Source organism: Scyliorhinus canicula, chromosome 20 (assembly GCF_902713615.1).
Source record: "Scyliorhinus canicula chromosome 20, sScyCan1.1, whole genome shotgun sequence".
In the NCBI taxonomy this organism is placed as follows: Eukaryota; Metazoa; Chordata; class Chondrichthyes; order Carcharhiniformes; family Scyliorhinidae; genus Scyliorhinus; species Scyliorhinus canicula.
In genome coordinates this window covers 67,775,143-67,789,406 of record NC_052165.1, presented here as the reverse complement: position 1 = coordinate 67,789,406, position 14,264 = coordinate 67,775,143, and the positions used below count along the sequence as shown (strand labels likewise).

Genomic DNA, 14,264 nt, shown 5'->3' with positions numbered 1-14,264 from the left:
ATGAACAGATCTCCCATCCTTCTGATGCCTGCCCTCTGCCAGCTCTGGAACCCACCACCGGTCGTGTCGAGTAACGGGTCGGCAAGAATGGCAAAGGAGCCGATCTCCCAGACTAGTACCTTTACATGACGCTGCCTCCAGCTGCTCCCCCTCCCCCCCGCCGACTCGCCATTGCCCTTTTTTGGCCAACCTCGAACCCACGCCCTTCGATTCCTCGAGCGCCCTCACAGGGAGCCACTGCCCCGACCCTCAATTGGTACCCCGAAATTGATACCTCCTCTGTCAAAGCAGCATCACCCCCCCCCCCCCCCCCTCCTCCACCAAACACCAACTGAGCACTTGCTCCCACCCCCCACTACGCTCCTGAGAGTCAGCTGACCCTGGCAGCTCCTGCCCCTCGCACCGATCAGACTGTCTCCTCATTGTCCGGACCCCTTGTGGTGAATGTAACTTAATAATTCACACTGTATTTAACAATACTATTGTAAGCGCAGCAGCGTTATCCGACCACTAGGGGGAGTAGCTCTGGGAATGCTCAGGAGTTTGTACAGGGCTCCACCCTTGGCTCCGCCCACGACTCCTCCCCCCTAGACTGCTGTATAAATAACCGTGTCCAGAGCCAGCCTGAGTTCATCGAGAGTTCAACGGGTAACAGGCTGGCTCTAGAAGTAAGTAGATTAAAACCACTGTTCATATCTGAAAGCACGTGTCCTATGAATTGATGGTTCCATCAATCCTCTCCAGCCCCAGTGAGTAAATAGTAATACGACATGAAAACTAAACAGAAGACACTAACATTGCCCCATGAGGAGACACTTGTTGAACCAAGGCTTCAACTTCTTGAAAAATCGCACTAAGTACAGGGCCCCCTCCACCCTCCATACATCAACTTCGCCGAAAACACTGCACCCTCCAGCCACCACCACAGCCCTTACACGCACCCAATGTTGTATACAATCTTATATTAGAAACAGTACCGTGTTACCCAGTCCCACCGCCGCATTGCACCAAAGCTTAACGGTCCTTTAATTCGAGTCCAGCTTTTTTTGTCTGACGAATAACCGCGCTTCGTCTAGCGTCGCAAAATAGTGATGCCATTCCTTGTACGTGACCCATAGCATCCCAAATTTAACCCCCTTGCGGAAGAGGGTCGCCTTCACCCGGTTGAATCCAGCACGCCTCTTGGCCAGCTCCGCACCCAGGTCCTGGTAGATGCTGTTCTCCCACCTGCTGCTCTGTTCTTTTTTTTGCCCACCGCAAGACAAGTTCCTTGTCCGAGAAGCGATGAAATCTCGCCGCCATGGCCCTAAGCGGTTCATTCGCCTTGGGCTTCCTTGCGAGGGCTCTGTGCGCCCTGTCCATCTCCAGCGGTCGAGCCAATACCCCCGTCCCTATCAGCGTTTCCAGCATCTTGGACACAAATACCCGCATCCGGACCCTCCACACCTTGGGGAGGCCCACGATTCTCAAGTTCTGTCTCCTGGACCTGTTTTCTAGGTTCTCCTGCCACTTCTTGTGGAGGTCATCCTGCACCTCCACCTTAAGGGCCAATGCGACCAACTGATCCTCATGGTCGTATAGCTTTTTCTCCATCTCCTTAATCGCTTTCCCTTGTGTCGTCTTGAGTTGCGATCATTGGGTCTATTGATGCCTTCATCAGGGCCAGCATGTTCTTTTTAAGATCAGCAAAGCCGCCCCTAAGGAACTGTTGCTCCTGTGCCCACTGCGCCCATGCACCCTGGTCTATACCGGCCGCCATGCTGTGCCTCGGCACCCGCTCCGCATGCTTTTGTCTGTTGGGACTTAAACACTTCACCCGGCCATTCCTGGTTCAGCTATCCATACAGCAGTGAGGGAATCCTTTTGGCAGTGTTTGCTTCACCAATCTGCCCCAAAACGTCCGTGAGAACCCCTGAAAAATAGTCAGAGTCCGTTCCAGACGGGAGCTGCCGAATGCGCAACCTACTCCTCCATGGCCGCCACCCGAAGCCTCATCACCGCTTCTTCAATGGCCTGGCGAGATCTTTTCACGGTTTTTCCCTCTGCTGCTGGAGTTCAGCTTTAATAAAGGCCCTCCAGTCAGCTTGAAGCCTTTAAGCTTGCCTATCCCCCGCCTTCATGCTGGAAGAGGCTTTTGTCTTTGCTGCAGCTCCAGCCAAATATTTCACTGTTTCTGCCAGGTCTGGTAACCAAGAGACATGCCATTCCTGGGGGAAAGTACTCCTCCAACATTCACCTACATCTTTTCATCAAAATTCCACCCTGTATTGATTTTTGTTTAAAAAGAGCTCTTTTCTCTAACCTTGGGCAGGAGCTGCCTTGTGTGTGACCACTCACTCCATGGTCCACACCGGAAGTCTTGCAGCAAGATTGTTAACGAGAAGAGAACAAGGAGGCAGATACATGAATCTTTAAAGATGAGTGTGCAATCAGGAAAGGACAGGATAAAGTTGGGGGAACAAATTAGATTCTGCACTTTTAGGTATAGAGGCATTAACTACAAAAGTAAGTGATACTAAATTTGAGATTTTCGCTTTGGGCATCTGATTTCATGGCTCCCAATATCTTTCCTGTTATAAAAAAAAATACATATATAATAAAGCTCGCATTCCAACAAGAATGAAAATCAAATTCATAACTTACCAATTAATAAATAAGGCAAGAGCAACTATTCGAACTATTTTTCATGTTAAATGGGGAATATCGCCACTAGAAGGTGAATTAGAAGTGTGTGGGAAGATAAGGTGGGCATAAACTTCATTCCTTCATCCAACCCCCACCTCAAAACCTAGAGCATGCCAAATACCTCCCTTTCCCCTCCACACATCGATCTGCTGTAGCCACTCTGCTCTTATGCTACCATTTAACCCTTCTAATGGGATCAGTTTATTTACTTCTGACCAATTCACCCTCTTGTGGATAGAATCCTGAAATGAGAGTTTTGCTGTTCTGCATGCCCTTGATCCATTGTCGACCTGCTCTAGTTTGCTAAACTGGCATTGGATCTTGAATCACGCATAGTGCTATAAGTGCTTTAAAAAATAAATGAGCAACATAGATCCCTTGAGATTATTCTTGTCGTTCAATTAGATTATAGCTGGTCTGTACCTCAGCTTCATTTACCCGTCTTTGCTCCATATCCTTTTATATTGATCTTGAAAATTCAATTGATCCAACACTTGGTGGTGCTAAAGTGTATTAAGATGCTTCTTGATTTAATTTGTCCGTTGCTTCACCATTATGCGAATAGTCACATTTAGATGACCTGACACTAGTTTCTCTCGTGCCATAGTTTGGTTCACTAATTTAGTGTCTCTACTTCTCTTTCTAACATTCTTCTCTCATTTTCATTTCCTGTGCCGCCTCGTATCGTATCATGTGCATTATTGTCTATAAGCCCATCGCTCCAGTTATTACCATAACTGTTGAAGCTGAGGTCCCAGTTCTCCAGCAAAAGGCTGAGGGAGGAACGTCGATTAGAGCAGGACTGGACGAGTCGGCAAGAATGTCAGTGCAATACTGCTTCTAACTAAATTGTCATGACCCGTAGTCGGTTATTTCCTGTTTGCCTGTTAGGAATGCTAAGTAGTTTGAGGTTAGAGGGATGATGGGAAAAGACAGTCAAAATCAACAGAAAAGTGATGCATGTTTAGAGCAGGAATTCTTCATAATCCTTTCTTCTGAATTCCTTCACAATCTTCACAAATAGTGGCTAAGAACTGGCTGCAGATGGAGCATTAGTGAGAAGAAAGGCTTGCATTTTATTTACTGTCTTTCACAATTACCTGACTTTTCAGCCATTTAGTGGAGTCACTGTTGCATTGTAAGAAACCTAGCAGACAATTTGCGCACAACTCCCTCAGACAGCAATGCAACAGTTAATTTAAGGCATAAATATTGGCAGGAATAACTCCCTGTTCAAAATAGTGTCATGGAATCTTTTTTGCTCACTTGAGCAGGCAGACGGGGCATCATTTTACTGTCTCAGCTTGTGGCTTTTCGTAATTAGTTAATCCACAGTTCAAAAGGCAGCATGATTCTATCTGATTTTGAAATGTTTCTTTATTTATAGGATCTGCTGCATACGGTTTTCAAGAATGGCAAAGTTATAAAGAGCTACACCTTTGATGAAGTGAGGCAAAATGCTCACCTGAAGCCAAGGGATTGGAGAGAACTCCCATAAATTCAAGTTCATGTCAAATATATATATATGTACACAATGTCAAGTCTGTTGCGGGTTCAATGCACAGATGTATGTATCATAACTGTTTTAGAATTTACCTATAAAGTTTAAAAAAAAATTATAACTATGCTGCGCCACATAAAACAGCAAATGACACCCACCCATACCCTGATCATCCAGTGCAGTTTGCATTTTTAACTGACGCTGGACACAAATTTTAAAAATGTGTTGCTTTGAACAGCTGCTGCTTGTGTTGTGATTTGTACATTGTGGGGTATAATAGTGGTAACTAGAAATTATGAACATGTGCAAATGTTGGTCAGATGTTTGAACTGGACAACCAACTTCAGTGAATAATGTTGGCCAATATTGGAAATAATTTAAATATATATATTTTTTAGTGTACATATATACCAAACCCCTTTTCAATCTTCCTATTTTATGAAGTTTTTGCTTTCTTTTTCAGGGGATTCTATTTTATAATTACAGACTTTGTTCTGGTTTGGGACGAAGGACAGTTTGCCGATAGGAAAGAGTAGTTGTGACTGTTGTACAACCATTTGGTATTGTGGTGAACAAAACCTTTTAGCACACAAATGTGTTTAGATTTTGAGGGGATGGGTAGTTAATAGTGCACTTTTTTTATAGACCTATTTGTGTGCTGAAAAATGTAGTCTTTTAAAGAAGGTAAGCACTGAGAAAAGAAAAGTATCTAACCACAATGAAATTTCTGCAGTTTGATGGAACAATCAAAAGTAAATTCACTGTTGAAGGACTTTGTAGTTTATCAATATTCACTAATTCTGATGAGACTTGCACTGCACTTGTTGAACTCCAGCCTTCTATTTCTTCTTTCTTCCAAAATTGATAGGAAGGACACTTTCTTTTGAGATGCCAGGTTTGTTTTGCTTTTTTTCCTTCACATTTTTAAAATTCAGCTAATCATCCCAAATAAATGTTTGTACACTGAGGTAACAATGAAAGGGAGGAAGAAATTAGGTGTCTCAATTAATATTCTGATGGAACATCAAAGTAAACATAACTTTTACAATGACGGGAAGAGGCAATAAAAATATAAATGTTATTCCAAAGTGTAAAATTGCCCTTAAAATTCTACCTTCTACCCTGTTCCACAGAAAATTCAAATCCTGGGACTGTTGTATGCACCAGCAGTGTTGCAAGTTTCCTGTATTCTGTACTATTGTTTAATGTTCCCAGATTTGAGTATTGCTTTTAATATTGATATTTCTTACTGTAGCAATATACCTAAACAGTAAACCAGATTGCTAGACTATGCAATAGGATTCTTTTTTTTTTAAACCATATCGATTCCATACGTCTGTGAAATGACTGGAGAAGAACCTTTTTTGAGTTATTTGGGTGTCGTGAATTCAGTTTTTGTCCCACCATAGGTGTAAAGCAGAAGTATATTTGCTACGGTTCAAAAAGACAATGATTTACTCTCAAATGGTTCATCAAATTTGAACATTTAGTAATATTGTTTTCTCCAATCTATTTTGCTGCTGATTCACTAATCATTAATACTAGGAAAAACGTGCAGAATATTATCCAGCTGTTCAAAAGCAATTCTGGGACATCAAATGATAGAGGAAATGAAAGGGTTGTCACTGGAACATTCAAAAATATCCTAGAATGCTTTAATACAAAAACACACCATTTTAAAATTGTTTTTTCAAAATGACTCACATGTCCAATTACTGTTTCTAAACTGAACCGCTTTACATAGTGATTCAGTTTAGATTATTCCAAATTGAAAAATGTTACTGTCTTTGCCGTCCCGATTTAATAAATTTAATGTGAATAAATGTGTTAAATGAAAACTTTGGAGTTAATGCTCCTTGAAAATGCATTATTGCCATTTAGCTAACCTTGAAGAATGAGTTCAATGAGTGTGCCAGCAATTTGTTTGAGGTTTTGATGAATGGCAAGTTAAAGTTATGGAGTTGCATAAGTGATGCAAATCGTTACAATCCAACTTGATCTGAATTGAATAATCAACACATGGGGATACTGCTTTAGAGAGAAAAAAAAATGCATGTCAGCGGTCATAATATTAATCAAGTGAGTAAAACTTCCAGTGTACCAACCAAATATTTAATTTTATGTGTGATTTCAAACTCTTCAATAAGCCCATCAGGCTTAGAGTTGAAGCATTATTGTTACAAGCCTTGTTTTGAATTGTTAGTTGTCTGATGATGCTGCTCACCTTTTTAAATGAGTTAATTAACAAAGCAACATACCTTCACCTGATCAAGAAACATCCCATACAGGATCTGGTTTCCAAGTGGGTTTTGTTAACCCAATTTTCAGTAGTGGTAGTTCTATTAGTATTGGTTGGATGAAGCTTTAGAAGCTCTGAAGTGGAATGTTAATGAATATCTTCTTGCCTGTCCTTCAAGAATTCTTGTAGATTTCAGTGACTACCTGTTTCCCATATAGTTTTAAATCTTGTTTAGTTGGGATATTGGTTGCATCAATATAATTCTGTTGAGCATTTTCCCTCCCACTATTGTAGATAAACCAATCTGCAATTCCTTAGTGTTTTACTCGCCCTACATTTGGAGTTGTTAGATGTCCTGTGTAGCTCCTTTTTAAAGTTTTTCAATATAATCCTTTGATTTTCTGAGTGTATATTATGTCGTGAGGAGTTTTGAATAAATTTCTACAGCTTTTGCACAATGTATGCTTACTGCTTTTAGACCAGAAAACCACTTACTGCATTTGTAATTCATGGGCAGTTATGTCTTGCTGAAAAACTTGACGTTCCTTTGGCCTAGAGTTCGATTGGTCCTTCTGGAGAAGATTAGTAAAAATGCTCTATTTAATTACTCGCTGTCATTACCACGAATTGTTACATTTGGGTTCACTGGACCATATATTCTCTGAAAGCACAAGTGAAATATTCAGAGTCCTTTATCTTCATAATTAAATCAGATCAAAGTGAAGCTCTATAAAACAAAAGAATCATATTCTCAGTAGCTGAAACATTAAGCTTAGTCAAAATACATAAAAATGAATAATCCAAATTATGCAGTCAGTGGTGAGGGGTCAGCACTTGCCATTCAACTACGGGGACTTTTGAGGGACAGTTTGCTGTCGTCAGGTGTTTGATTTAGAGCGGCTCATTCAACAGGCGATCTGTGAACAGAGCAAGCCAACAGCATGCTTCATCAGAATATTTAACTTGGCTGTATAATCATTTTAAAAAAAATATTTTGGAGTACCCAATTCACTTTGTCCAATTAAGGGGCAATTTAGCGTGGCCAATCCATCTAACCTGCATATCTTTGGGTTGTGGGGCGAACGCACGCAAACACAGAGAATCCACACAGACAGTGACCCAGGGCTGGGATTGAACCTGGGACCTCTGTGCCGTGAGACAGCAGTGCTAACCACTGCACCATCGTGTTGCCCCAACTTAGCCATATAATAATGCAAAGTGAAATAGAGCTGAGATCAAAAGTAAAAAATGACCTCCCAACAATTAGTTCTGAAGATATGACACTCTTAGCTGGTTGGTTGATAGTAAGATGCAACACCCAATTTTAAAAAAAAAAGTAACTTGCATGCAAAAACAGCAATAATGTTTTCCTGTGTGTTTTATATGTAGTTAAGTATAGCAACTTCATGTTCTTAAATCCATTTCAAAGCTGAGTCAGGCAAAATACCAGTAATGGAGCAGCAGGGCAAATAGGGCTTCTGTGAATGTGGAGACTAGCAGTTGCTGTCTGATTTACTTCATGATATGTGAGCACTATTATCCTCCGTTATTAAAATAGGTTATCATGGACTAATTTTCCTTGAAATTGGGGTTTCACTGCACTCTTAGTCCATTTATCCTTCATTTATTTCACTTTGAAAATTTAACCATGAAGGTATTATTTTAACTTACTAATTTGTTGTTTCAATAATTCAATGTGATTTGATACTTTACCTGTTTATTGATATTGCTGCTGCTCACCAAGATATTGCCTTGACCTAGGTGCCAGATTTCAACTCCCTTCAGGAGTTGGCGGGGGGGAACCATAGCATCACTCTATCGTTTGTTGGCAGCTTCTCTTTACGGTCAGTAGCACGTGCAATATCCAGACCATGCAAAATCCAGACCAATCTCGTATTAGCAAATAGATTTCCATTTTGCTCATAAATATCTATTTATAAGTCAATTTAATCAATATCCGATTGAGACAGAAAGTAAAAAAATTGCAAATGTTGAGAAATAAATAAAAACTAAAGAAAGAATTAGCATTGTAGGCTGATGATCTTTTGTCAGAAATAGGCAATTGCTTTCCAAGGAAACATTTTTTTTCTCCCCAACTTCAGCTCCATGACATTTCATCAATTTCTGTGCAGATGCTCCCAAACCTGAAATATTTCCAGTACTTCCTGTTTTAATCTGATGGTTTTCTAGAATTGTAAGTAGTGTGCGTAAAGATTAAGGGTCACAGTGGTGAAGAATGAAGCTGGATAATAATTGGGGCTTTTGAGCCCAGTCAAAAGGAGAAAGCTTAACTAAATTTTAAAATTTGCCTTGAAACTCATGGGCAATAGGCGAAGTTACCAATTGCAGCAGTCCCAATTATGTAAAATGCTAATAGCCATAAGGTGAAGGAAACAAACAGTCTGTTTTGGTTTCTAAACCAACAAGACAATAAACATGAATGCTAAACATAAGCTGTTTATTTATAATAATAACTGATTATTGTCACAAGTAGGCTTCAATTAAGTTACTGTGAAAACCTAGTTGCCACATTCCGGCGCCTGTTCGGGGAGGCTGGAACAGAAATTGAAACCGCGCTGCTGGCATTGTTCTGCATTAAAAGCCAGCTGCTTAGCCCACTATGCTAAACCAGCCCCTGATACAGGTCAAGACAGTAAATGAGATCAGGTGGCAAATTTAAGAAAATGTTTGGGGTGCGATTTCATCAAAAGACTTCCCAAGTGCATTAATGCTGAGGGGGCTGCAGAAGGATTTGTACAGGCAAGGAGAGTGGGCTGCAGAAGGATTTGTGTAGGCTAGGAGAGTGAGCAATGCAGTGGCAAATGAAATACAATGTGGAAAAGTATATGGCTATGTACTTTGGAAGGAGGAATTTAGGCAGACTATTTTCTAAATGGGGAAATGCTTAGGAAATCAGAAGCACAAAGACAATTCTCTTAAAGTTAATGTGCAGGTTCAGCAGTTAAGAAGGCAAATGCCATGTTAGTATTCATGTCAAGAGGGCTAGAATACAAGAGCAGGGATGAACTTCTGGTCAGGCACCATTTGGAGTATTGTGAGCAGTTTTGGGTCCCGTATCTAAGGAAAGATGTGCTGGCCTTGGAAAGGGTTCAGAGGAGGTTCACAAGAATGATCCCTGGAATGAGGAACTTGCCGCATGAGGAACGGTTGAAAACTCTGGGTCTGTACTCATTGGAGCTTAGAAGCATAAGGGAGGATCTTATTGAAACTTACAGGATATTGTGAGGCCTGGATAGAGTGGACATGGAGAGGATGTTTCCACTTGTAGGAAAAACTAGAACCAGAGGACACCATTTCAGATTAAAGGGACGATCCTTTAAAACAGATGAGGAATTTCTTCAGTTAGGGTGTGGTGAATCTGTGGAACTCTTTGCCATAGAAGGTTGTGGAGGCCAAATCACTGAGTGTCTTTGAGACCGAGATAGATAAGCTTTTGATTAATAAGTGGATCAGGGATTATGGGGAGAAGGCAGGAGAATGGGGATGAGAAAAATGTCAGCCATGATTGAATGGCGGAGCAGACTGCGCCGAGTGGCCTGCTTCTGCTCCTATGTCTTATAGTCTTAACTGCCGTGATATTCCCAATGTTTGGCCTGGCGAGGCCACCACAGGTGTAAAATGTTAATTGATCCACTTAATAAGGCCCCACACGCTTCACACTGCAAATGATATGTTTTCTCACCCCCACCCCCACCCTGCCTGCTTGATTCGCCGGAATTGTGCTGACCTAACAAGGGAGAGCAGCAATCGATCCTCTACAACCAAACCGACTCGACACACAGCCATGAATGAAATGAATAAGGAGCCATGCCTCCGAGAAGACCAGCAATCTGGGCAGATTGTTGGATGCGTTTGAGTAGACAGGATGCCTTATCCCCCGAGGGCCCTAAAGAAGCAGCCAGTGCTGCCTGGCAGGAAGTGGTAGTAGACGTTAGCATGGGGAGTGTGACCAGGAGACCAGCACCCAGTGTTGTAAGGTCAACCACCTCTGGGTTGGCACCTGACCCTTCCCCTACCAGGAGTATGTGCTTGGCACCAACCCACACCGTTCCATGCTCTGGCCCATCCCATGTCCAGATGTGCTGACCATGCCATCCTCCCCTCTTTCTCTCTCTTCCCCCCCCCCCCCCCCCCCATTCTCTCTCTCCCCACGATGAACGGTGGTGCCCCTGTCTCACCACAGGAGAAGTTGGTTCTCAACAAGCAGGCAGTGGGGCGCCGGACATCAGAGTCCTCACTTGCTGTAATGAATGGATCCTGAAGGTCAAGGGGTGGCAGAGGACATCTGTCCCCAACGTAGAGGTTGCCGTCCAGTGCAGATGTGAGGCTCCACTGGCCCCCACATAAATGACCTGTCGCACGTGAGTTGTTAATGCCACACAGACTGACTCATCCCTCCCATTGACCACATGTCCATTCTCTCAGGATCTCCATCCGATGGCACCAGCGCATTAGGGGGGTGGTCACACACCTCCCATGGGAACACCTCAGAGGAGCTATCATTCCCCACCCTCCACCAGCGCAGAGGCACGCACCTCGGAGGAAACGGTACTGGAAAGGTTTCTGGGGGGACATCAGGTGGGAGCAGGAATGCCCAGTCGTGACAGCAGTTGGACCTCTGCCGGATCCCAGGACCCAGCTGGGTCCTGTTCCGATGTTGAACCTCGGCCAGGTTTACCCGGAGCTGATGCTAGGGTGCAGCTGTGAAATTCCAAGGGGGATGTCAGTGACCCCCCACCCAGGTCCCAGAGGCCATGGGGCACAGCAAAGGGTGCAGGCAATGCATGGCTCCAAGGCAAACACTACCACTGTGGGTCCAGTGCACAATGTTGGCAGCATGTGTGGAGGTGTCCAAGGCATGGCACAGTCGGTGACAGCCATGGCTGAGTGTCTCAATAGTGTGACCCAGTTGCTGGGGGATGTGTCCCAGTACCAGGTGGATCTTGAAAAGGCGCTGCGGGGCATATCCCAGTCTCAGGTAGGTATTGCCAAGGCCTTCCAGAGCTTGCCCCCGTCGCAAGGGGAGATCGCCCAATCCCATGTGGGCATAGCCGCGGCACTGCGATACATGTCCTGGTCTCAGGTGGGCATAGCTGCCGTGCTGCAGAGCATATCCTGGTCGCTGGGGTACATGGTCCCAGTGGCAAGTGGGCTCCAGAACATCTCAGTCACTGAGGAGCATTGCCGAGAGCATCGACTATGCTGCAGACGTGAGGGAGCCGCTAGGGTTGGCAGAGCCAGATGATGCAGGGGCAGCCAGGGCTGGATCCAGCTAGCCCTCAATCCTGAGGTGAACCCCAGGGCGCTATGGGCACCAACCGGGTGGAGGGGCTGCTGTGTGCCAACCCTGAGCCACCCTACGGAGTGGCAATGGCAGCCACCCGTTCTCCCCTGAATAGCCACTGATTGACACTTCTTGGAGTGAGCACCCGGACAGGTAGAGGCACACACCTCTACACGATGGGCCATGTTCTGCTGGCAACTATGCCGGGGCCGTCTAGCCCCCAGAGTATGCCCACTAAGGGCATCAAAGCCCACGGGACACGATAGGCAGCAGACTGCCTCCACTGGTGTGTGCATCCAGCAGCCACACCTAGACACTGTAGAGAATGGGAGGTCATGGATCACTGAGTGGAGAGGGGGCAGCACCATCGGGGAGGGGGGATTGGGCAGTGCGGGGGGGCACGTGTTAATTAATAAAAGTTGTTGACCTCGACCAAGATGTTGCCTCTGGTACTTTTAAAAATATTCTTATTCAAGGTATTTCACATAAGAATATCAGACCCTAACATCAGCATGAACAGAAACCACAAGTCCTGGACCTCTCCTAAAGCAACACTCCACTGTCCTAATTTCCCTCACTTATTCCCCCCCCCATCGATCCCGCTGACCTCTCAATCCACCTTGAAGAAATCGGTGGAACGGTTTCCACCTACAGGTGGACCCCTACTCCGACTCCCGCAAAGCGAACTTGACCTTCTCCAATCGTCAGCATTCTGTCAGGTCATTCACCCATACCCGCGCCTTCGCTGGCTCCGAGTCCCAAGATCTAGCTCCAGGCTATCGGGGAGGAAAAGCCCGAAACATCGATCTCTCCCCACCTGGACTTCTGGATCTTCTGACACACCGAATATTGCCACCTCTGAATTCGGGCCACCCCCATGCCCCAGAATCTCAAAACATAACATCAGAGAACCCCCTCAACAGTGGACACGGCCAAAACATGTGGACATGATTTTACGAGGCCTCTGGCACTTTCTTCCGCAATGCGGGCCGAGCACCAATCCCATCTACCCGACGTGGAGGTCCTGGATGCCCCCCCAACCCGTGCAGGTGATAGATGTGAGCGAACACTCAGCAGAGAGGCAGGGGTCAGACAATGACACTAAATAAAGAGCACCAGCACTCACCTCGCAACGAGTTATCATCAGCCTCCCCCCACCCCGCCCTTGACAGTAACCCACTGACAGTGCTGACACAGTCACCCTGGGAGGGTGGGAAATGATGAGGGAATGGGGGAGAGGAAGGATGAGGGATCGATGCAGGCGAGGATGAGTGCCTCCCTGGCCCCGGGGCATGCCGGACCTTCACCACTGCCGCCTGTCGTGTGGGTCCTCCCTGGGTTCGTCCTCCAGCTCCTCCTGGTCTGGTGCCTCCTCACCCTCCTCCTCCTGCGGTGGACACCTGTTCCCCCTTCACCTCCAGCACATCGAGCTCATTGCCCAGAACCACCCTCATGTCTCTGCAGCTGCCCTTCTGCCAGCTAAAAAGGAGTACTAATTGGTGCCCGCATGACTACTTAGATCGGGAATCGCTCCCGTTAATTGTATGGAGACTTGGCTTAAGCCTTGATTGTTGGTTTGTTGAAACTACGGTTGGATCCCCAATGGGAGCAGGCCGTTTAGATCGCAAACAGATCGATGCCTGGCATCTCCTGCAATTTAATGGCCTTGTGCTTTCGCTTAAGCTCCATGTGGCCATTGAATTGTTCCCATGATGCCTAAATGTTGCGGCCCCCGACCGGAGCGGTGTGATCCCCGCCCCTGCCAAAAAACCGGTGCCAAAGAATTCAGCAGCCAGCGGCGGGGCGGGATTCATGCCACTCCCCGGCGCTCTTCCGACCCAGCAGGGGGTCGGAGAATCCTGCCCCAGGGTGTCGGCACAAAAGCAGTTAAATGTGGAAATCCTGGGAGCTGCTGAGTCATTCCCTCCTCAGTGTCTGCTGTTGAAGTTTTGCAGATGACAACCTTAGAAACCACTGAAAGCTCACCCTTTTACATTGTACAGGGATTGAACCCTCAACACTGGCCTTATTCAGCAGCATGCTCTAGCCATCTGAGTTAATTTGAGTTTCTGAAGTACTTCCTCGTAGATGTGTGTCCCAACTTGCGAACGGCTAATAAAACTTCGGGATATTTTGAAATGGGGATAGTGAGCAAAGTATAAATCCCACTCCCACTCTTTGTAGTGTCCTTCCCTTGGTAATGAAATGTAACTGGTTGTTTAATGGCATACTTAGCCATAGCTACTGCTGAATCTCTTCCTTGGCCCGGGAAAATAATTTTAGATTTGTAGAATATCATTTTTTTTCTGTTTTTACTCCTTTTAAATGAAACTTCAGCTTCCAATGTGTGTGCCCAATCTTGATTTTGCTCTCTAAAATGTATTTTGAAATAGAGTATAATCAGTGAATTTTACTTCCTGGTTTTCTGTCCATTAGAATTCATCAATGTAGGGCAGCACGGTGGCCTAGTGGTTAGCACAACCGCCTCACGGCGCTGAGGTCCCAGGTTCGATCCCGGCTCTGGGTCACTGTCC

General features: G+C 45.1%; 1 protein-coding gene across 3 annotated transcripts in view; it reads left to right on the top strand.

Moving 5' to 3' along the window:
• The window catches only part of nampt1 (nicotinamide phosphoribosyltransferase 1), a 42,774-nt gene extending 35,891 nt beyond the window's left edge, over positions 1-6,883 (top strand). For all 3 annotated transcript variants that reach the window (XM_038780159.1, XM_038780160.1, XM_038780161.1), the window contains one exon: positions 4,073-6,883. In XM_038780159.1, coding sequence (XP_038636087.1) covers positions 4,073-4,183 — 111 coding nt within the window. In that variant the 3' untranslated portion in view covers positions 4,184-6,883. The remainder of the gene's footprint in view (positions 1-4,072) is intronic.
• The last annotated feature ends 7,381 nt before the right edge of the window (positions 6,884-14,264 follow it).